General features: G+C 33.0%; 1 protein-coding gene across 3 annotated transcripts in view; it reads right to left on the bottom strand.

Moving 5' to 3' along the window:
• The window catches only part of LOC113399612 (uncharacterized), a 64808-nt gene that overhangs the window by 26307 nt on the left and 13296 nt on the right, over positions 1-25205 (bottom strand). For 2 of the 3 annotated variants that reach the window (XM_064216789.1, XM_064216791.1), the window contains exons 2-3: positions 11733-12545; positions 7670-7775 (exon numbers count right to left, since the gene is read on the bottom strand). In XM_064216789.1, the coding sequence (XP_064072859.1) occupies positions 7670-7775; positions 11733-12438 (812 nt within the window). In that variant the 5' untranslated portion in view covers positions 12439-12545. The remainder of the gene's footprint in view (positions 1-7669; positions 7776-11732; positions 12546-25205) is intronic. The other variant, XM_064216790.1, reaches the window with a different exon arrangement.

The following is a 25205-nucleotide window of genomic DNA, read 5'->3' as shown; positions in this document are numbered from 1 at the left end:
ATTGTCAAATTTGTCCGTATCCATTGCCCATGGCCCACAATTATTGAAAAACAAAAATCACCACAACAACGTATATACTCGTATATCATAATTCTCGTAATCATGCATTTATAATCTAAAATATGATCTAAGATGCTGTATATGAACCTTGTATCCATTGTCACACTAGCCCACTCAACCTTAAACTAGAAACAGAATATTACTGCGGTTGAGTTATAAAGTACCTGTTATATACTGGTTGCATATTTGTAGTAGCTTAACAATTTCGTTGAAGAAACGCAACTAAAACAATTTTAAATGTATTTTATATAACACTGAAATGCCTATCGTCAAGTAAAACTCTGTTATGAATATATACAAGTTCAAAGAGTTTTGAAATAAAGGTATTTCACGCTTCAAATACAAGATTTCGCACTTAACAGAGTCACGTAAAAATAAAACTGTTCCGCAGGGAATAGTTACAGATCACACAAAAGCGAAGGTCACAATGGAACCTTTGACTGTGGTTTCTGAATTGGAAATCCACAACTATTACGCAAGGGAGAGTTTTACTCAACCGTCAACTATATTATATAATATGAAATAATATCTAAATAAATCTAAATCCAATTTTTTGTTACTATTTTAAATTTTTTTCTTGGATGTAATTGAGGCCTACCTCTCAATAATTCTTATGTATTATTTACATACATGTTATGAACAATATATAAAAAAAGATTGTATAAATATTAATGAATACGATTTTTTTCAATCACCTATATATTGTATTGTGTAACAAAACTTATCTCTTATTTTTTTATTTGAGATTTAAATTTATTAAAAGGAAAAGTTGAATAACTTGGAAGATACATTTGGCAAACTTTTACAATGTACACAAGAAAGGCCAGAATTCAATTTAAAACCCTATAAAAGGCTCTTTGCTCGAAATATTTTCATTGTAAATTTTACGAATATATTATTTTAATATTCGGCTAGTAACTTTTTTTAAAAATGAAAACAGTAAAATGTAAAACTAAAGAAAATTCCGTCCAACAGATCCAGCAGAATCCTCACTGTTTTCCTTTGCCGTTGAATATGAATTTTATTACTACGGTACGTACATCAAAAGTACATGGTGTACCCATAAACTAGGAAGCTCGTTTCTTAGTGGTCAGCGACTTTCCAATCAACGCTATTAGCTTTAAATTGTTTTGTTTAACTAAGAAGAAGAGAGAAAAAGCAATTAATATAAGACAGATAAAAACAGACATATGTCAAAATAATAACGTGGTTATTAATTTTATGTATTATATGTTGATATAAAAAATATGCACGCATTTGTGCATGTGTGTGAGTTTGTTTTTCACGTACTAAGACGTTTTTAGGATATGATAAACACATATTAAATGGGCGTAAACTCTTCGGATTTGAGCTCCTATAATTACTCCTAACTATTCTGTTCGAGTGAAACGATAAAAAGGCCTTGCCTTAAAAATGATACAAAACACACCACTTCATACATTTCGTCTCATTGAACCGATCATCGTTGAATACGATTTGATTGACTGCGATTGATTTAATTACACGCCCCTAGTACGCTGTCATTTTATAAATTTATACCGGTACACTTACTACGAAATAAAGAGATCAATACCTTACCGTGAGTTTCTCGTGTAAATTGACAATCCTTTGACGTTCTTACGTACGAAGCAAATGCTCATATGATATTTTTTCTTAGCTAGTGATGTTGATCGTGATTTCCTCGTGATGTGGCTTTGAAACTTTTAATTTTTGATGCACCTAGCATTACGACGCACGAACGTACCTATGAACAATGCTAATATTTTCTAATCTTTTATGGTCCGTGTATTCTACGACATATAAATATATTGTTTCTGTTATATTAAAAGTGACATTTGCGATCCTACTGTACCCGATGTCTAAGTGAATTCTGGGGTTAATTAAGCCTTCTCATGTAGGGTTAAAATGTCTGTGTTCCGATTTGAAGGGTAAGTGAGTCACTCACGTATATTACAGACACAAAGGGCATGTAATTTGTCAATTTTGATGGCATCGACGGTGTATATAAATTAAAAAATGATTAGGATGCTAATGGAATTATTGGTTACAATATTGGTAATAATTCTTATGGCCGTTCCAAATTCAAATCATTATCATCATCAGCCCACATTCGTCCACTGCTGGACATAGGCCTCTCCAAATGCACGCCACTGTGGTCTTTCTTCGGCAAATTCAAATGAATAAGAAAAGTGTCCTATTTAAGGAACTATTTGTTTTGCTTACTAACGGTTTTGTCCCCGAAGTAGCGTCGTTTCAAATGGTTGTCAATTTTGAAGTCACACGTATATGACGTAAAAACTTACGTCCCAATAAAAGCGATAAATAATTTTCGAAATCACTCGGAACTCATTCATTCAGATATTCTACCAGATACGTTATTCAAAAACGATTTTCAGTCTCAGTTTTTTACAAGTATCACAACATAGTACGAAACAAAGACGCATCCCGCTCTCTGTCAGTCCCTATGAATGCTTAGATCTTTAAAACTACGCAACGGATTTTGATGCAGTTCAAGAGGAAGGTTTATATCTATAATACATACATAATATATTAGAAAAATACTGAAAATTTTAGTGGATTCTAATGTGATGTCGCAAATAAACATATTTTTTTAGCGTTTCCATTGCAAACGCTGACTGAACCTACTACGAGTATTGTACACCTTGAAAACGTATACAAAAAAGTATTGGATGGTATCTATCTCTTAGGGATAACCTACGATAACCATGTTTTAACCTTTAATTTTTTGCGAGAAACAATGCCTTATTTACGAAGCGATTTTAAGCAATACAGCATTAATCCTTATCCAATCAACGACCTTAAATAAATTGAGCACTTAATATGGCCCTGAACTGACTGAAAAAGCTGTGAACGTTGTACATAAAGATAATCTTGAGTATATTTCATTACTTAACATTTTAAAGATTTTTTTTCTTTATCCGCTGTACAGTACGTACAGTTAGACGCAAAATATTCTACCAATGTCACGTATTAAACATTATTTATTACCATGAAGATACACAGCTGTCACGTAATCGTGATTAGCTAAAGCTCCGGGACGGACGGATGCGTCCCGGCTAATCGCTGCGGCGTTATAATTTCATTTCCTATACTGAAAGATTACCGTTGTAGAAAACGTATATGGCAAATAAATAAAAATATTTGTATGTTTGTTCTGTATGTGTTTTTAATAGATTCATACGGTTTATACAGTTGTGATAATATAAAAACGAATGATAATGAATAGCTTAAATTAATGAAATAAATCTAAAAATACTACACGCGTTATCGAACTTCTACTTCGAATAGAAAAAGTTTATACTTATTACAAAATTTATAGCCAATTTTGTACGCACAAAATACAAGACTTTATTTATTCTTTAACTATTTTACCTAAGGCATTATATTACATTAACAATAACAGCCTGTAAATTTCCCACTGCTGGGCAAAGGCCTCCTTTCCTTTTGAGGAGAAGGTTTGCCAGGTCAGCATATTCAACCACGCTGCTCCAATTGGTGGATTCACATGTGGCATAATTTTCGTTGAAATTAGACACATGCAGGTTTCCTCACGATGTTTTCCTTCACCGCCGAGCACGAGATGAATTATAAACACAAATTAAGCACATGATAATTCAGTGGTGCTTGCCTGGGTTTGAACCCGTAACCATCGGTTAAGATGCACGCGTTCTAACCACTGGGCCATCTCGGTAACCTAAAGCAAATACTTTTAAATAAAACGAGTTCTAAGGGTAGTTATTATATATCACTAGGCTGCCTTCTTGCTCTAGCGACTCGCTCATGACGCTGATTCGAACTCGGAGTTGGTCAAGAAATAGTTATTGGATTTTCCGGTCAAAAAATTCTCAGCGACAACATGATATTTGAACGTTGGAGATAAGTCTTATCCTATTTAAGGTGCTGCCTAACTCTATCTGGTCGAATAGAATATAAGTTCTATTTAAAAAAAAAAGAACAAAGAAACCGTTAAGTATTTTCAGAATCATATTTACCAATATGAATCTGATTTCAGTCACATCGGTGCAGTGAAGTTAGCACCAACGAGTTTTGGTTTCACTAATTAGTCAAATGAATAAACCGGTCATCGTGTGACCGGATATCTCGGTTAATAGACTATCGGATATTATCCAGGCAATTTATCTTACTCCGTAACCATTGAGACATTTGTATTGAATTTACGCTTCAAATGAAAACTTAAAGATGTCTAATACTGATTAACTTGTGATGTGATCTCTTCGGAGTTCCGATTGAAATTAATATTAATAATAAAGTATATAATATTTTATAACTTTAAGATATTATTGCAATCATTAATTAGTACTGTTTTCATAATTTATCGTCACTTGAAATGAAGAAAATCTAAAGCGCCGAAATTATACTTCTGGAAAATGAAGATTTAAAGTGAAAATTTTAAGCGTCATTTTCCAAAAGTACCATTTTGGCGTTTACGCTTTTCTTTCTTTCCACTGACTATATGTAGTATATAGTTCAAATTCAAATTAAATATCTTTATGCAAGATTGATACATTGTATATTATCATTTAAAGATAGTACAGGTGCTCTCTCTATTCCCTTATTCTCGTAATCCGATCCGATTGGAAAAGGTTTACCTGCTTTCCGTATTACAGGAATGAGTACTCTAGAAGAACAAACTCGGGGTTGCTACTGAGAATTTTTCGCGACCTGGGGTTTGAACCTAGCCTTATATTGAGCCACTAGATCAGAATGGTCGACAGAAATGTATAAGGAGTTTGGCATAATTTTAAGTGATGGTTAAGTCGTATTGTTAAAAGTAATAAATGCATAAAATATAGTATCGACAGTAGCAACGTTTGCACTTCGCTTTCAGGCCGGGTAACTCAATAAACCGGTCGACCGTTCGACCCGGATGTACCCGATTGACAGATATTGTCCCGGCAATTTGATTTACCATCTATAATGGATGGAGCATAAAGGTAGCATCACACAGACACGTCCGTCGATCAATTTAAAAGGATTGCTCGCGTACACTTAATATTATTTAAATATTATTAATAAAGTGCATACTGTTACATACGTTTGGTTTATATTAAATATATTCATTACAAATGTATATGAAACTAATTTTGTTATTAGTTTTGAAAACTAGGCTTTTTATTTGTGATAAAAAAAATATTTTATATTTTATCTGTTACTGATTAATAAAAAACATTATACATATATTAATTATTTAGTTATTATATGTTCACAAATTTATAAGCCCACATTTGATGTCAATAAGGGTATAAATGACCCTGCAGATAAATGCAAACCAATTCAAAGTGAACAGTAACAATAAGCATCCACGGCAGAAGTTATCCTCTCCTTTTCGAGGAGGTTTGTTTTCACTTCACAAATCATGCTGGACTCATTTTCATCTGATACGTCGTGGTAAATTCACATAAAAGACAGTGGTGTTTGCTGAGACTTGAACCCGCGACCTTCGATTAAGATTCCCGTATTGTAACTAAATCGTATTAAAACAACAAAGGCTTTTCATTTCTAAAATGTGGAAAAAACAAAATGACACAACGGGGGAATTAAAAATAAATGTTTGAAAACAGAGTAACAGAATTCTCAAGGGATGGTCGAAACCCGTATGCCCTTGTCCAATGTCAACCCGAAACGAGTACGGGGCAGTATCTACAATATACCCTTATGGGCGGTCTAATTGATTGAATAACACAATTTCCTTTAGGACACAAACAATTACTTCGAAAGTATTTAATTATTCACTCGTATGTGGGTAATTCTGACTTTTATACAACATTTTATATTACAAGGCAGGCTGTCTGCCTCATTAGCGGACTTAGGTTGTATTTATGCGTCAAATTAAACGAGATGAAATTTGTCGTTTATTCTTGTGTGCTGTTTGTAAATAAATATTCCATTTTTAAGGTCAGAAGGGGCCCAAGATACTACACGGAGGTGTAATTTATAGCATTCAATACAATTAAACCATTCAATATTAAAAATTAAAAATAATAAATAAGAAAAGAAAAAAATATATGTGCAGGAAAGTTCAAATAGCATCGAGATTGTTAAATGAATTGTTATGTTTGCAAAAAGACTGATCCCAGTATGGCTCAGTGGTCACTGAGTGTGAAGGCGGTATTATTGTATGTAAAAATATCTACATTAATACATCGTCTTATTTCAGAGATTACACCATCGAATTGGGACTGGAGAGTGATTACAGTTCCCCGGAGTATTCGAGAGTTTGTTGGACTAAAATTTACTGAATTAAAAATATTACGATTAAGACATTTTTTTATTATATCTTTTTATTACCAGCATCTGACTTGCTACCTTAAACCTATGTTGTTTTATATAATGTATTATCATTGCAAAATGGCCGTTACGAATCATAATATTATAAGTTAGGCCGTAAATTATCTGAATGGCACATCTAAGCGGCCAATCAATAACAAAGTTTAGAGCCTCATTATACAAACAATAAACACACTACTTTCATTGGTAAGTGGGCCTCCCGCAAAACTTCGCGTTTATCTATAACATTTTTTAGCAATTTCGAAACCTATGGGGGGTCTTATTTTGATATAATTTCGTTGTAAACTGCAAGTTACTCATCTACATTCGGCGCCAAAATGATGAAAACTGATTTAAATGAAATCTTAAATGTCTGTTAGAGTTGTATATTTATATAATTGGATATCAATGTACTTTAATTTTGTTTACGTTTTTCATTTTTTTTTTAAACAGCCGTAGTGCCGCTCTCTAACCGGCCAGTAACTTTTTTCCGGTCTCTAAAATTAATTCTTTGTTAAATCGTAACAATTTAATAAATTGCAATCAAGAACCCTCCTTAATTTTCTCCACATCTACGGCTGAATCTCTTCAAAATGAGACTATAACCGTAATAATTTTTTTATGTGCAGCTATCGTCCCATAATCACTGGGACAAAAATCGGTTTACGCTATTAATATACAAGATTATGTAAGAGTTATATAGACGACTAAAAAGCATAGACCTTCCCGGGTGCCGTTGAACTACGAATCCGCTATCATCGTTTGAAATTAATGGACTTTATATAAAATATATACATATCGCATATAACATTTGAAGAACGTTTATTCTTTTTATTATTAAGTAAAATTTGTCAGGTTAAATATAAATCAATAAATTAAAATCAAAATATTATTCAAGTTGGCCCTTATACGAGCACTTTAGAATCGTAATTGTTTAAGTTTTGAGAATGAACACCGCTTGGAAATGAAGATTCGATCGAAGAGAACAATAAACTCAAAAATGTTTGGAATGGAATGGAAAATCAAAATTGATATAATGCTCATAATAATTTTTAGATATTTTACCGAGCTAAGTTTTATTTTATTTTGATTTGGTATAAGTAATTGTTAGTAAGCCGAATATAAAATTAAATAAAAAAGGGTACTGTACCTGTGTATATTTGTATTTGGTACCATTCTGCACGTTAAATTTTACACAAAAAATTATCACAAACAATGTCAAATAAAATGGTCAAATTACGACCGAATGAGTTACTACATTATATATAAGAATATATTAAAACTACATTAATATTCTTACCTGACAAGAAGCGTTGCGAAGAGCACGGTTAGAAGTGGCAGAAGCGTAGCGAAGCAGGCCAGGAAAAGTGTCTGCACGTCAGTGTAACCTGAAAACATGGACAGAACTGCGACAGGTCACGTGCCTACATGCTGCGGGTAGCATGATCGATCATAGCTGACAGCACCCGACAGCTTGAGAAGTTTTAAGAGTTAAGACTCCTCAAGCTTTTAATCAATCGCTTATCGACGTGTTACGTGTTTGCTTGTATTTAAATCTTGTAAATACAATGACACATATAAGATTTTAATGTCATTGTGGTATCCTATCAGGGGCACATTTACGTGATACCTTTTTTCTATATTTTACTGATATTAATCTCTGTATTGTTTCCGTTAAATAATACATTAAAGTAATATTTTCATTAAAAAAAATTTTAACAAACGAATAACCGACTTCATTGGCATATAGCAATAACATAGCCATCGCGGTTTATTTGCTGGCATTTACTGAAGAGTTCCGTTGTCTGTCTCCGGAACTCATCATCAGGTCTTTATAAAATTAAAATGAAAACTTTATTTTCATTTCGAAATAAACCTCTTTCGAACAAAAAAGAATTTTGCAAACCTTTATATGACGGAGCTATGTCGTAAAATATAAACATCAATTTTGAATGCATCTTCTTTTTTTGAAGTCGCTTAAAAATAGAATCATTTAATATATCTAAAAGACAATTACCTAATTTGAATAGTATGGCAACATTATTTATTAAGCTTGTTGCAATATTAAAGAAATCTAACACGAACGCGAGTACGGTATAGCAATTTCTTAAATCTACATACAAGAGGGATATATTAATAATTATTCTACAAGCATACCGTGCTAAACCATTTGTGAAATGATCAATAAAACTATCTAAATTAATTACATATAATTACAATAACCTACATCGTTTTAGTTCGAAATAAGTTTTGTTTTTTTTTTTTTGTTACGGCTTAAATTTTGTGAATCTATTTGTTCAAGCTGTACTCACGTTTTGGAGAACGACTACCTTCATATTGTATATGACCTAGGACATTTACGCCGTGAGAAATTTTAACCTTACCTTACAACGTCAATCCGACGCCATGTAGTAGCGGAATTAAGCGTTATGTCCGTTGTGTCTGTTAAAATGACTCAATCGCAAATCGAAACACAACAATACTAAGTGAGTGGTAAATAGTAATTGGTCTATCCGTTGGCCTTGTAACAGTTTTACATCGTGCACTGTTTTTATGCAGTTTTGCTTTTAATGTGTTGCACAATCACGAAAATTGCTTCGTCGCAATTTCCTTCATGAAGATTCATTATTTTAAATGTTTTAATTCAATTATTTTTTTATCTAAAACATTTTTGAGATTGTTAAGCGCTATGTACTCCTTATATAAATACATATATATAACCTCAAAAATGATTACGATCTATGATTTTCTAATGTACTTTACTTCTTGTGATACAACTGTGAATCTCACTCAATTGTGTTTTTCGTTGATTAATATTAAGCCTAACCCTCGATATTAGTCAGTAAAGATATTTAATTATTAATTAACTATGCCTTTAAATATTATACTATTCGTATTGAGATAAACGGCGATGGCTATTTATTTTATATGTATGAGTAATTAAAATCCCGACGCGAATAAAAAAAAACATTAGACAGATATTTTAGACATTAAAAAGCTAATATAAACGAAATCGTATGGTTCTTTGTAAATGCTTAATGTCATGTAGGTCAACATATATCCGAGGATATATTTAAGTTTTGGGGACGATTATAGATAAAAAGTTACCCTTTTTTTATTTACGTCAATCCACGCCTTAAATGCGACTTACAAAATGTACTCGAGTTCAATTCAGTTTTACATCAATAGCTATATACTCAAAAATATTACTACGATAGACCGTTCACAAACAAAAGTGTGAAACTGTGACGTATCTCTAGGTAGACGTCAAAAAGGGTCAACGCGCAAAGCTTGCTCTTTGTCCCTTTTGAAAGGATATGCTAAGAAATGTACATATACCTGTTTAACAATAATACATTTATACTTTGAAATAAATCCTCTATCTTAATCATGTAAATAATTTACTATATGAAATAAAAATGAAAATATTATCATTATTTTTTAAATGAAGCATGAACAAATACTTGGCGATAACGTCATTATAAAAGACCAAATCTCTCGTATTTATAAAATTCCCGTATATCTCCCAGTACACATAGTATTTTGATATTTAAATTTGCGTCCAATAAACTAGTCAACTGGTGCCCGTCCCGATTTCTTTCGGGTAAAATTCATACATACCCCTCCCATACCTCTGTTACAGATGAAATTTATAAAAATCCTTTCTTACTTTAGAAACAAACCTATGAATAAAACACCACTCTATTAGAAAATAGATGATTCATTTTTTTTCAAATTCATAGTAGCTGTTGGCCAAAGTTGTTTCTACAGTCTACAGCGTTACCGAGCGGGGCGTATATAAGAGCTCAGAGTACGAGCGTCCTAAGGTGCCTTCTGTGAGGCCAGAATTTGGCTTAGAACACCGTCGACATTTGAAGGTAAGGCGAAGTGTGCTATACCTAAGCGCGGACAGGTAACGCGTTACCTAAAAAATTAGCGTTCGCCGATGTAATAAAATCGTCGGGAGCGTTCAGATCGTCTTCAGGTCGTCTATGGATCGTATTAGAACAATTAATAATATGTATTACTAACCCAATACTATTTCCTTTCACAAAGGATAACGTGATTCAAAAAACCGAGTAAAGTTAACCACGCCATCTATTGACACATATAAAAACTAAACATTTTTTTATTAAAATGTATGATTTCTAGAATCAATAGTCTTTTATAAGGGTTGATATGCTATTCAGTAAAGACAAATGATTTTATAAATACATATATATTTTTGAATAATAACCGATTTTTACGTCTAACTCTACTTTAATAACGTTAGCCAAAGTCATTTAACCCTACACGTACTGCTGATACGTAGTCGAATAATATATATAGGGTTTGCCCTAATCGCGAGTTATAAATTTAGAATGGTCGTTAATTTGTCAAAAAGATCCGCCTCCTGGGATTTTAAGGACTCCAGCGAGTACGCACCTCGTAAAATACGCGACCTCTGAATCAACACGATGTAATTAGGTATTTTAATCAATGTATGTATAAGCGAAGAGCTAATTAAAAATAAACACGCGCCTATGATTCGTGAAATTATACACATTTATAAATAATATAATATGTATTCGGAATATTTTATTTATATTTTTAACTAATTGAAACATCTATTTGATTAAACCTCTCGGTACATATTTACAAGAACATTGGATTCACGTTATTACGTTAATAATATAAATTTATAATTAGAATAAAAGCGAAGTGTATTATACACTGGAATACACTGCATATTCTGGCAAAAGTTTTATGTATATTGGTGTAGAAGTTCTTTCAGCTAGACATAACATAAAACCTCACCTCATTAATAATATACATATATGCATTCATATAAAATGATGTTAATATATAATATCTTCATAATATAATACTCGTATCTTCCTCATTACTAAGAATTGATTAATATAATAGGGTAGAAACCAAAAATTAAACCAGAAGCATAACATGCTGTACCCGTATTATCGAACAAATTACGGTAAATTGAATTTCAGCAAGGTTAATCATGTCTGGCATTCATTAATTGGAGTGTTACAATAAACGCGTTATTCCGAATTAAACCTCCAACGTATAAAAACATTCCTGCCCCGTATTACCTCCGGCCCTCAGCTCGGAATGCATGTCGAATTGAATTCTTAAGTTCGTACTCCCCAATGTTTATACGAATGCTTTAATAATATGCATACATAAATTCTCTTTCTACGCAACCTGTTAGTAAAATACGGTGTAATATTTTAGGATCCTTTTACGTGATTACGTTGGTATTATTTTGAGCATACATAGAAGGAATTTTGATTTTCGTCAAGAGAACTAATAAGAAATGGAATCGTTGGTAATAAATAGTTGGTGTATGTAGAACAGTTACTCACTTGTGTCCGGCGCCACATCGTTATCTACATTGTGCGCGGTGATGTTCGCTAAATTATACGCGCTCTTGTTCTCATTCATATTCGAAGGCTTGATAACTTCTACTAGTTCAACATAATCCACCTTTCGCAGTACATCACTGATGTTACGATTTCTTTTATCTAAATTATTATCACTAAAAGAGATCTCTTTAGTGTCATTACCGTCGCTGCCATTAATCTTAGCGGCTATTAAGAACTCGAATCTAGGCGTGTCCTCGGCGAATTCAGAATCAGGTCTAAAGAGTATGTCAGTTAACGTTTCTTCTCTATCCGATTCGGAGTCTATCATCTCGTCTAAGAGAGGACTTGATATGTTCAATTGTTTCTCGAAGGCTTCCCCTCCGTTCTTATGTATTTTTAATATACTAACTTGGTCTTGGTTTTTATTCTCGGAAAACGCCTCGTCCCTGTCCTGCTCAGCGTTCACTATAGCCTCCATTTGTGTATTGGAACTCTTATTAGTTTCCTCTGCAGTTTCTTCCTCGTTCGCAACAATGAGCGTGTCGGAATTAGAATCTACGGGTATATTATACGTACTACTATTATTAGAAAAGTTCATTATGATATCCGTTGAATTGAAGTCCGAGTAGGGACGAGAGTGCACCAAGTCGGCGGATAGAAGGGAGTTTAGGAGGTAGAACATTAGTTTTAATTTTACGTTTGTCATTATCCTGTTTGATTTCTTCTTTAGTCATATATCCATTATCAAGGTGAATAAAATTCGGTGTGTCTACTTATTTATCTTCATTTCTATTCCGTCGTTGTTAGGCGAATCTGCGAACAAGAGGAACTATTAAGTATTAAAGTTTTCATAATCAGATTTAAGTGTTTCGAGTATCGTTTGTTGTTTACAATGTTTTCTTACTTAACGAACAAAAAGCTTATTACAATGCCTGTTTTCTCTAGACGAACTCATAACAATAGTAAAGTAGAAAAACTAACGACTGTTTAGTATTTCTGTATACTTTATTAATAGTAAGTGATATTAATAGCAGATAAATATTATTTTCGATTTTAAACACAGTATAAAATTATTAATTTTGATAAATTGTTATTTTGTTAATTAAACGGTGCAACAGGTTGGAAATGTAATCGCTTGATTATATAATTAATAAATTTATATTTATAATTCATTTCGTGCTCAGCGGTGACGAAAATCCACAACAGAGCGATTTTTAAGACATTTTCTGCCTCGCACAACCACTCTGTGGAACCAGCTTTCGCCGGCGGTTTTTCCGAACCGATACGACTTGGGAACCTTCAAGAAAAGAGCGTACTCTTTCCTGAAAGGCCGGCAACGCACCTGCAAGCCCCGCGGTGTTGCAGATGTCCATGGGCGGTGGTAGTCACTTTCCATCAGGTGAGCCTCCTGCTCGTTTGCCACCTCTAACATAATAAAAAAAAAAATTCAGTGTGTGGAACCTGTATGTATTGGATACAAATCTTGGACACGTAGGTCCGACAACCCGCATTGGAGCAGCGTTTCTCAAAAGGAAAGAAGGAGATTCTCAACAGAGGGACATTAATAGCATATTACTTCATTTACGGCTAATTAGGGTATTAATATGTTCAATATGAACGCTTATACGTCAATTACTCAATATGTTAGACAAGATTAGATTAGAAACAAAGGCGGATCCAGGTTTGCTGTTTAGGAGAGTTCTATACCGCTGGTGGGAAGTTTTAGCAAAGTAAAGAGCACAAAATATTTGATTTTGGTTCAGGTAGTATAATACTAGCTATAAAAATTTAATTAAAATAATAATGAGTTAATGAGTTCACTTTAAGATTTGTCACCGAAGAACTCGGTTGTTTTTGAGAGGCCCTCTGAATCCACCATTGGCTACGCTGTATGAAACATTAAACATTCTTTACATAGCCACCAAGCTTGGGAACTAAGATGTTATGTCCCTTGTGCCTGTAGTTCTGGCTACTCACTCACTCACTCAAACTGGAACACAACAATACTGAATACTGATGTTTGATAGTAGAATATCCGATGAGTGGGCGGTACCCACCCAGCAGGCTTGCACAAAGCCCTACCACCAAGTGACATTATGGCAATTAGTTATTAAAATTTTAATAAAGTACATATTATGTTAGTGGATATAGTATCCATATATACGTGCAACTAAACCGATAATCGCGGTTTCAAATCCCTTTTGTTGTGGTTAGTCTGTGTGACTATTGATAATTGCCAAATATTAATTACCTTGCATTATTAACCATTTATAATACATGAATTAAAAATAAATATTTGTATATAGATATATTAATATTGGACAACATCACATACATTACTCTGATCCCAATGTAAGTAGCTAAAGCACTTGTGTTATGGAAAATCAGAAGTAACGACGGTACCACAAACACCCAGATCCAACACTACACAGAAAATTAATAAACTTTTTCTACATCGACTCGGCCGGGAATCGAATCCGGGACCTCAGAGTAGCGTACCCATGAAAACCGGTGTACACACTACTCGACCACGGAGGTCGTCAAATTATAAATAAATATATCTCTTAAGATTAATTATCCGTCTCCTCTCAGTAATGACTGTAGTATCCAGCTAATCTTGGCTGCCCTACACCCGTGAATTACTTAGGTTAGGTTAGAAGGCGTGCATCTTTACCGATGATTGCGGGTTCAAATCCAGGCAAGCACCACTGCATTTTCATGTGCTCAATTTGTGTTTATAATTCATCTCGTGCTCGGCGGTGAAGGAAAACATCGTGAGGAAACCTGCATGTGTCAAATTTGAACGAAATTCTGCCACATGTGTACCCGCCAACCCGCATTGGAGCAGCGTGGTGGAATATGCTCCAAACCTTCTCCTCAAAAGGAGAGGAGGCCTTAGCCCACCAGTGTTAAATTCAAAGGCTGTTAATGTCATATGTATTTAAAAAAATAAGAATTAAAGTAGGTAATTTAATACGGTGTCCTATGGAGTATTGACACATATTGAGTTGTTTTTCGTTGACGTATAAGATCACAGCGGACTCGTACTAGCAAGCTTACCAACCAAATTTTACCACCCTCTAAACATTTCCACCCTAGGTGTACTTCGTCTATAGGGAAATCCGCCTCTCCCAACTTCCTTAATATTAAATTTCATTGAGTTCAGATCAATGGCTTATATCATAAGGCAACAAATTGCAAGACGGAGTTACCAACGTAACGAAAATAATGTATAATAAATCCATGTTATGTATCATCGGATACACAATGCCTATAAGCGTCTATTGTGTGAACGTAGCATAATGGCCACACTAATGAAAGTCGAACAATTTTTAATATCTCCCAACGTCACGTGTTAGTAACATTTGTATGCTACGTACATATATATAGCGTACGACACAATAGCACTGAATCCCACTCAACTGATGCCATCCGTCAATGACAACATCAATAGCTTCGTCTTTTTAAAGTGAAACTTCTCAGAGCAAAATGAAAATTTCAAGGTCAAATTTTAAAACTTTTCAACACGTAAGGGCAACACGTACTTAATTTTTTATGAATTGATTCGTAAAAGTTAGTAAAACTACGGCCTCTTAACGTATGACTGGGCTTGTCGGGAAACGGTCTGGATTGACACAAATTAAAAACGCGAATCAAAATACTTGTCAGTTTTGAACTTATAATCTTTGGTTAAAGTCTACGTGTTCTAATAACTGAGCCGTCGCTATAAATATATGTCATTAATATAATGAAATATGTTAAAATATATAGAACAGATGTCGGTTCATTATAGTTGATATCAGAGATGCTTTTATTAATTAAGAGTTTTCTATGTTGTCTGGAAATAAGCTGGCTCAATTACCCTTCACACTTGCACAAAGCAGAGACTGTTATTCGGTGATTTTGGTGGACGAGTGGTTTCCAGAATATACACGGAGCACCGCTTCTAATTTCGTTAAAACATTGTTTGTTCCACAAATTCATAGCAGAAGGATACCGAATGGTCCACGGGAATATTTTAATTAAGAATACTAATAAAAAAAAACTTATTAAACTTACAGTACAAAAGTTATGTTTATTAGATTTACAGATAAACAAAAAGGAAACTAATAATATTGAAAGATAGCACTCAAATATATATATATATACTAGCTGCGCCGACGTCTCGCTGAAATAATAATAATTTCAATCATTCAGGTCCATTCTAAGCCATCCCTGGACAGACGCAAATACATATAAAAATATTATCGCATCCAACCGCTTAGGGATTACAGTAACATAAACACGTACAAAAGATTTATATACTTGTATAAAAATGTGTATATATGACACTCACGCGTGTCATGTCTAGTCTAAATTTAAAGCGAGTGACAGCTACTTATAATAATATTAAATTTATGTATATTGGTTTAATAGTTTTATCTTAGTGATAACTTAAGCTGTCGCGTTATGGATTAGAATGAGATAGGAACAGCCTGCCTACGGACGCCGTATACGTAAGAGAAAGGGAAGCCAGAAAGACTGGCGCCGTAACGCGTTACGTAACAAAGCGGTTTAACCTCCCATAAGAAGTTATAACTTTAAAATCTCTCATTTATTAGTATTAATTTAAGAGTTTTGTTACTATTAAATATAACTATCAAAAATGATTATTATAATTATTATAAAAGTATTCAATTTGGACAAATGCTGTATAGTAAGTTCGTATATTCAACAATAAAATCGATTAAGCTACTTCTTTAATTTTGCTACTTGTGGAGTATTAAGACGTGACTTTATAACAATGTGAGCTATAAAATTTAGCCTGAACTTATAAAAAGGCTATCGAAAAGCTCATAAAATAATACGATGCAAGTAACGCGTGCTCTTATCTTGTCTTTTAAGTCTAACCGAACTGTTATTATGTCTGTTAGAAACTTCTTATGGTCTTCCAGTCACTCGTAAGAACGGAAAAATAAGACGAGTTTAACAGTACGCGCATGGCTATACACCAGGCACGTTATGGGGCTCCGTTATCGTAATCGAAACTATCGGATATCCGACATAAAAATCTATCCGTAACACAAACCGAAATCAATAAAAAAATACTTATTATATTTTGTTTTTGCATAATGTTATACTTAAAGGGATTGACTAATTTTATTTTTAAGGTATTAGTTCTTTTTTCTGTGATTATACCTAATACTTAATAAAAGCATAAAATGTGAGACTGTATATTATTTCGTATAAAAGCATTTATACATCCCTAATGTCAATGTGTATTAAACAAACACGTAGTATAGTTTTCTATCCGTTATACATCTTTGTCAAGACGTTAGAAAACGCTTAGATGAAGAACTCCGACTTCAACACAATGCCGAATATAATCAGCTCGCTCTTCGACTAGATCAAGACGCGCCATTTCGTAAATAATACATATTATATTTATATTTCTTATAACTTTATTATTCAAATGTTTCTCGTAAATGAATTGAATTTGGTAAGAACAAAATATTAGGATAAACACGAAACTCCCTACAAATCACGATAGCGAAAAGTCAGAAAATAAATGCAACACTATGATAATTATAACATTTATAGAATACACGTAGCAAAACAGCGTGTCTCCGTAATTCGGTTTTCAAAAATGACACGAATAGGATACGAAGCAAGTCGTCACAGAATAACACTGCTGATGTTCCTGCTAGGAGATGAGATACGAGTACATCTTTATTACTTTTTATAGACAAATACTAAAGAAATAAAAACACAATGACTGTTAAAATTTACATCAATTGTGGCAAAAGCTCTGGCGAAACATAACACTCGTTACCAGCTGGGCCCTTTACTATAATTTCGCATATTTAACAAACAATTTAATAATAATAAACAATGACAGACGAAAATTAAATCGGATATATTTTGTACGAAACCCTTGTCAACGTCCTCAAACGCCCAGTACGTTAAAAAAATATCATCGTAAGGGAACTTCCTTTATTTTACAACATGAATCTCTAATGTTTTTTCGATAAAGTGTCTATTGCCTTCATTGAATTTCTTATGCTATAAAGGTAAATATGGCAACGTGATATTATATAGCAATAAAAAGTTATACAACGAGATGGTCCAGTTGATGGGTATTTCGATCCTAATTTACTTGTATTTTATTTGTGTTTTTTTTTTCATTTCTAAGATGATGAAAATATTACGATACTTTTTTTTACTATAAATAAGAAAGTCTAACGCTTCTATATTGAATAAAGATTTGTGACTTTGTCTTTGACATTCATCAGCCCGTATTGGAACATCGTCGTGAAATAAGCTCCAAGCCGATAAGATGCGAGTAGGCTTTAGTGTAGTAATGTTTCATTACATTCAAGGCTGTTATTTAACGTAGTTACATAAGGCATTCAGCAATTTACATATTTAGGATCAGTTGTAAACTTGATTACTTAGATGATGATTTTTTGCTCGGGGCTCATTTAGACCTTCACTCCTACGATAAGGCAAATAATATAACTCGACCGGAGAATGGTCAGTCGCAGCTCTTCACGTTCTTTTCGAAGCACGAGAGTAACTGCCAGCTTTCCAACTCTAGTCTGCTGACATATTCTGAACGAAATAACGAAACAACTTTTTATAAGCCTGCCCCGGGAATTGCTGCAGAACCTTGCACTCTGCAGGCTTTTAAGCAAGCCATTAGACTAACGAAGTATTCAATTAATTTTATATAGTCACTATGTAGTCCTAACTTCAATCTATATAATTTTATTCCTCCCGCTTTGTGACACCCCTTGTTAGGTATGACCAAATCTTCCATTGTTATTCACCAACAAACAGCAATTAATTGTTTAGTGAGATTTAATGTAATTGACGTTACTGTAATTACATTTTCTACAAAGACGTAGCGTTTGAGATTCGATGGTTGCTAGCATATTTACTTTGAAAGGAATTGTGTTGCCGCCAGATACTTCGTTAACGTTAATAACATATTGATATATACTTAAGTCGGCTACTATATATGTACTGCGTTTGGAGTCTAGATTCTTCTGAGAAAATGGAAGTCAGTTATGATTTCATGTAATCGCAAATAAAACCATACGTGTATATCAAATTATACATACGAATGTTAGTTCCTAATTAACCACATTGGGAGCTTTTTAAAACGTGTATATTTTTATTTTTAAACAAAATAGTATTCGTCTATGATACGAGTCTCTATAACTTTATATTCAAACTTACAGTTCCTACATAACCGAGTAGGAGGAACATTTTGTAAAAAACATTAAAACTAGAGAGATACTATAAAATTAAACATATTATCCACATGTATTTGAGATGTAGTGAATAGATTATATTAACTAAATATACTTATTAACCATTATACATTATGTAATCTACTTCTGTACCTATTTAATAAACCTATAACTGTACGATATATTGCAAATAAAGTCGGTATCTACTCAGCAGTCTTGGCTTTCATTCCTCTCTCAGGGCACCACATTACATATAGCTTACGTATAAACATTCGTCTTCTAAGTTTACGCACACAGGTTTGTCTGTCAACAAGTTTGTTACCAAATTTTAAAGATTTATTTAAAAATAATACTTTATAATTTTATGTTCATGAATAAAATATAATTATAGATTAATAGAGGTGAACCGGTAACTAACATTGGTGTTGGAACAAGCGTCTATAACTCAACATTTAAACTGATTTATAACGACTATTCGTTGTCCGAAAAAAACGTCCCATAAAATAACAGAACGCGAAATCATAACAGCTATCAGCATGTATTCCACGTAATAAAATTGCACGCGATGACACGAGATAAATTTAACAAAAGTATAGCAAGTAGAAAGTATTATTATTCATAAACATATTCGTATTCTCCATCTACTTTACTCAATTCTTTTTCATCGTTCAACTTCGCTGTATTTAAAGGAGAATTTAAAAATTTTATGTACTACTTATAATCGAACGAACGTTCTGAAGATAATTTACTTTTAAAGACTTCGTGCTATACAAATTCCTTTACTGTTCAGGCTATTAGTCTGTGGAACTCTCTTCCTGTAGTAAGACGTGCACAATCACTTGCTTCATTTAATACTATCTTGTACTTTAATGTTGTATTTTGTTCGAGAGAATTTTAGTTTAATTTTATATATAATTTATATCTAACGAGATACATACATATACGTATGCCTGTTAGCTACTAGGTACTGTACATTATTTTATTTTAAATATATTATTATTTCACTGTAATTTATTCATATATTATGTTTATATCTGCCTTGTACACCCCTACCTCTTTCTATATCTGTTTCTTTCCTCTACCCTAAGGTTGCCTGGAAGAGATCGCTGTTTAGAGATAAGGCCGCCTCTTGCGCATCTTTCTTAAATGTGATTCAACTTTATATTTACTGGTGTACAATAAAGAGTATTTTGACTTTTTGATTTTTTTTTTATATTTGTTAAAGGTTTTATACGACAACGAAGAATTTTTGTGAAGAATGTTCGATTAATATTGTCTAAAACTATTGTAACGGCAGGCACAAGGGACATAATATCTTAGTTCCCAAGTCAGTAGTGCATTGGTATTGTCAGGAATGGTTAATATTTCTTGCCGAGGTCGACGATTTACCATTAGGTGACCTTTTGGTCTTCGACCTACCTATTTTAGAAAAAAAATAAACAGCAAAATATCTCAACAAAAAAATCCTACCGTCCAACTTACATACTCAGATTTATAAATATATATTATAGTTAGACATTATAATACACAAAGAGTCACATTAGCATATTTTCTTATAACATTATTGTAAACCTCTCAGTCCCTCTTTGAAGGATACCTCTCGTGTAACGTTTCAGTCAAAAGATATTAAGGTGAACGCTCTCTAAATACGAACATCACTTATTTAGATTTTTGTTATTCTTTATTACTTATCGGAATTGCTTCTCAGTTAAACTTCTTGAAATAAAAAAGCAGCAGGTAAATATCCCACTGCTGGGCTAAGGACTCCTCTCACATTGAGGACAAGTTTAGGAGTCTTCTACCACGCTCCAAAGCGGGTTGGTGGATACACATGTGACCGAGTTTCATTGAAATTAGACACAGACAGGTTTTCTTCACCAACGAGCACGAGATGAATTATAAACACAAATTAAGCACATGAAAATTTAGTGGTGACTGCCTGGGTTTGAACCCGAAATCATCGGTTAAGATGCACACGTTCTAACCACTGGGCCATCTCGGCTCCCAGCTCACTGTTATTTATATGAAATTATCGAGCTATTTCTACGATACGACGAGTAAGTACAATTCTTTAGCACAGCGTTCACAATAAATCTCTTATTGTAACCTAAACCTTTTAGGTATAATATATTCAGGAGTCTGCAAGCATCGTATAACATTGTTAAAAATTACAGACTCAGAACTCGCTGTATTTTCTTTGCCCCTCGATTGTAAGCGAAACCATTTTCAATTAAAGTTACAACTCGCGGGACGAAGTTTCCCTGCGATCCGCATTACTTAAAAGCAAGCGATGTTAACGTAAATTGATAATAATAATTTCTGGACGAAATATTTTAAGATTTTACTGGTATTCGCAAAGAAAACCAGAAAATCGTAAACTGATTTGGAATAGGACTTTTGTCTATACTTATAAAATAACATGTCCTGACTGACCGATTCATCATCGCCGAGCGTAAACTATTATAGTTATGGCCATGAATTTTGGTGAGTAGGATCGTTTTATTGACACCCATTACGGAAGGAATCTTGGAAATTCTACCCCTAAGGGGGTGAAATAGGGGATTGAAAATTTGTATGGAACTTCGTATTTTTTAAGTTAGAAACATGAAACTTTATTTTCGGGTCACTGATTTAAAATTAATAGAGAAGTATTTAAGTGTTACTGGATATTTTCCCTAAGGGGTTAAATACACACCAAAACAGTGGTATACAAAGAGGTCTTATATTAACGTAATATTTTAAGTTCATCTGTAAATATATTCAACTTCCACGCGAGCAAAGCCGCGGGCAACAGGTAGTGATAAATATATAGGTAAATGAAAAACAGTAATAGATAAGGTTTATCTTACAATACAGGAATATATAGAAATTGAGTGAAGGAGATTGTATTCCTTCATTTCCATGCGGGATATTTAAATTTCCTTTCAATTATCTTGCTGATTATTTTCGGCAGAAACTACGTTCCGAACCGGTGATGGTTTTTCTTTTGAATCCTTTGAGACCAGCTCGATCTATATGTTTCTATAAATACTTAATTTAAACAATTGAATCAAACATATTACACATTTAATTTAATAATTATTAACTGATGTTAATAATTATTTTAAAATTAATTCTACGCAAATAAATATCCCCATTTAATCGCAATTCCGATCCTCTGTGCAAGATATCAACCAGCCTTCCTGTCAGAAATAAAGGCATAAATGTCCTTTTTGAATAAAGAACATTTCTGTTTGACAATCTTTCAGATAAAAATACATATATATATATATATAATATAATACATATATATAATAACAAAATGTGTGTAGATGTACCAACACACACATTAAGTTATCAATTGAAACGTCTCATGTTAATTTAATACACTTACATCTCATTAAGTGGATACAAAAACAACATAACAACATCTCCCGTGGTCACACGAGTCTCTTAAAAAAAGTGGTAAAACAAAAGGTCACCGTATTTCCTAGGGAAGTCATTTATTTCTGTGCTATTTCGCATCACGCGAGACCGAACGGAAACATCAAGGTGAACTGAACGACACGGAACAAATTACATTTCCTAATCTCTCTAGCAAATTGGTTGATAAAATCTTTATTTATTTCAAACGAGTATAATAATAATAAACTGAAGCGTCAGTGGCGTGCAGACACCATCCATATTGTTCCCATAGTCATCTCATCGACTGGGGTCTTACCCAAAAGCCTACAACGCAGCCTTGATATATTACACATTCCTCATCACAGTAATAATTTACTCCAAAAGTCAGTAATCCTCAACACTGGCCGCCCCATCCGCAAGTTCCTTACGAGTTCATACATCTCAGCTGGTCATACCATTACCTAGCTCCTACTAGCGTCTGGCTACGGCCTGTGTGTGTAGGATTTAGTTACCTTACTAACCTCATAAGTGAGAAAAAGTAAAATAACAATATAATTATTGGCGCAAAAAGTAAATATTACAAAAAGAAGCTTATATATATGAGTTTACAAAATAAGTATGACTATTGTTAAATATTACTATTAGCTAAGTACTCTATTTACATTTGATTTGGCACTTTAAAAAGAGTGAAATTTAGTATCGTTTATAGGTTATTTACATAACCTGTGTTAAGGATAATTGGCCCAGCCCTAATTGAAAATTAAAAGTACCATTAAATACGTGCATAGCATATAATTTGAAGAGGTAAAAAAAAAACTAAACAAAAACAGAATAAAATTTTAGAACTACTATGGTCAGTAATTAACTAAATTATTAATTGAATTTTCAAAGTGGTGAAATAGTCCAGTCAATGGCGTTCTAACGTCAATCTTAATGGATGATTTTTACCTTCTATGGTTGTATTTATAAGTCATCTCGTGCTAGGTGTTGAAGGAAAACTGTATGTATCTGATAAAAAAGTGCCACATTCCTTATAATAAATCTAACAGTCTCCACAAAAAAGAGAGGAGGCCTGAGGATAGCAGATTAATTTGTGCTCCCACATCCTTTGAGTTTACTAAGTAACCACGATACTAGGTGTTCGTTTCAATATGATGCTGTCTTTGCACTCTTCGTCTTCAAATCATAATTCAGAAATAAATAAGCATTTATTTTAGCAGCTTCAATTCTATTTATCAGTATACGGTACCTTTTATTTCAGGTCATTATTTTTAATATGACATTTACCAAACTACAAATAATCCACTTCGGTCAATGTAAAAAATTGTAGATAATGATATTTCTTTTTTATTTCAATAAATTAAATTGATTACCTTTGCTTTGCGAATATTTAATTTGCGTAACAAGTTTTGAAATTCTTCAAGAGTTTTTGTGTGATCGAATATTACCGAACACCTAAATCCTTCTGAGGGAATATCGGTCGCAGTGGTTAATCTTAACGTTAGCTTAGTTATGCAGGAGATTATATTGCAAGTGTGTGTGTGTGTACAAGTACATGTATATTGTCAATTACTCTTATAGTCCGATGGGACGACACTTTATCACGACCAGCGAGATTAGGAGCGTTACGTGCTTTTTTTTCCTTAAGCAAACAAATCTTTACAGGCGCGTTTTTCGTTCCCTTGGTAAATATTTTTCAAGTTACCTTTGTTTCATTTTAAGTGTTTTAAATTTAAACAAAAAATAAGTATGGATTCTAATGATACCCAATTCAGCAAGATGAACTGATCTTCGATCATTTATAAATTTAAAAATGTTTTTGGAATAAAAAAACTCACAGACACAGATATATTGACATTTACATAAATTCTGGAAACATTACACTCATCTTTTGGGCATTCGTATTAGTAACAACTTACTCAACTCTTCATAGCAATCAATATAAAGTATTTATTTAATCACAATTTTCGTTTGTGATCGCTGTTATTCGTATGAATCAAAAACTTTCCAATAAATATTGTTTTCGAGAACCATACTCGAATCATCGTAGTTCAGTGGTCTGGAAACGTACCATGCAACGCTTCTATAAATATTGTGTGTTTCAGATAGTTTAATTGCAAAAAAACTTTTAATTGAACGAATTTATTATTAAAGTTCATATTTCACTTTAATAATTCGAAATATAATATTGTAAAAAAATCTTAGAATACATTCTTACTTGTTTAATATCTTAACTACATGTCAATACGATTTTCTATTTTTTTTCGTATTTCAATGTAATATCATTTTTAAAATTTATTTTATGAAGGCAGAGCAACTGGTCACCTTTGTCAACAAACATCGATCCTGAAAAAAACTATAAAGAACTTTTTACTCCTTCAATATGCAGCTTTCTACTTTTTTCGTATTTCGATCTAATATAATTTTTTAAATTTATAATATGAAGGGAGAACCACTGGTCACCTTTGTCAACAAACATCGATCCTGAAAAACTTTAAAGAACTTTATACTCCTTCAATATGCAGCTAACCACGGAACCAAAGATGCTATGAGACTTCTGTACCTGACCTGTACAATTACCAATCAGACTCGAACACACAAAATATTGCTGTTTAGTTTAGTTGTGATAACTGGTAGATTGCCCAAACGAGCCCGCACAAAGCCTTGCCATTGGTGAAAATATATTCATAGAAGACGAAGTAAGATTGATTTTATAATCCGCTTTTTGAGACCTGGTCTGAGCCAATTTTATAAAAGATCCACGATTTTTTACATTACATTTTATGATATATTTTTTACAAGCTATTGAAACTTCATAATTTAAATACTTTCGGAAAAACTAGCTGTTTCGTAA

This window comes from Vanessa tameamea, chromosome 13 (genome assembly GCF_037043105.1).
Source record: "Vanessa tameamea isolate UH-Manoa-2023 chromosome 13, ilVanTame1 primary haplotype, whole genome shotgun sequence".
In the NCBI taxonomy this organism is placed as follows: Eukaryota; Metazoa; Arthropoda; class Insecta; order Lepidoptera; family Nymphalidae; genus Vanessa; species Vanessa tameamea.
Note: the sequence above shows the minus strand (reverse complement) of the source record. Positions and strands in the feature narration are given on the sequence as shown.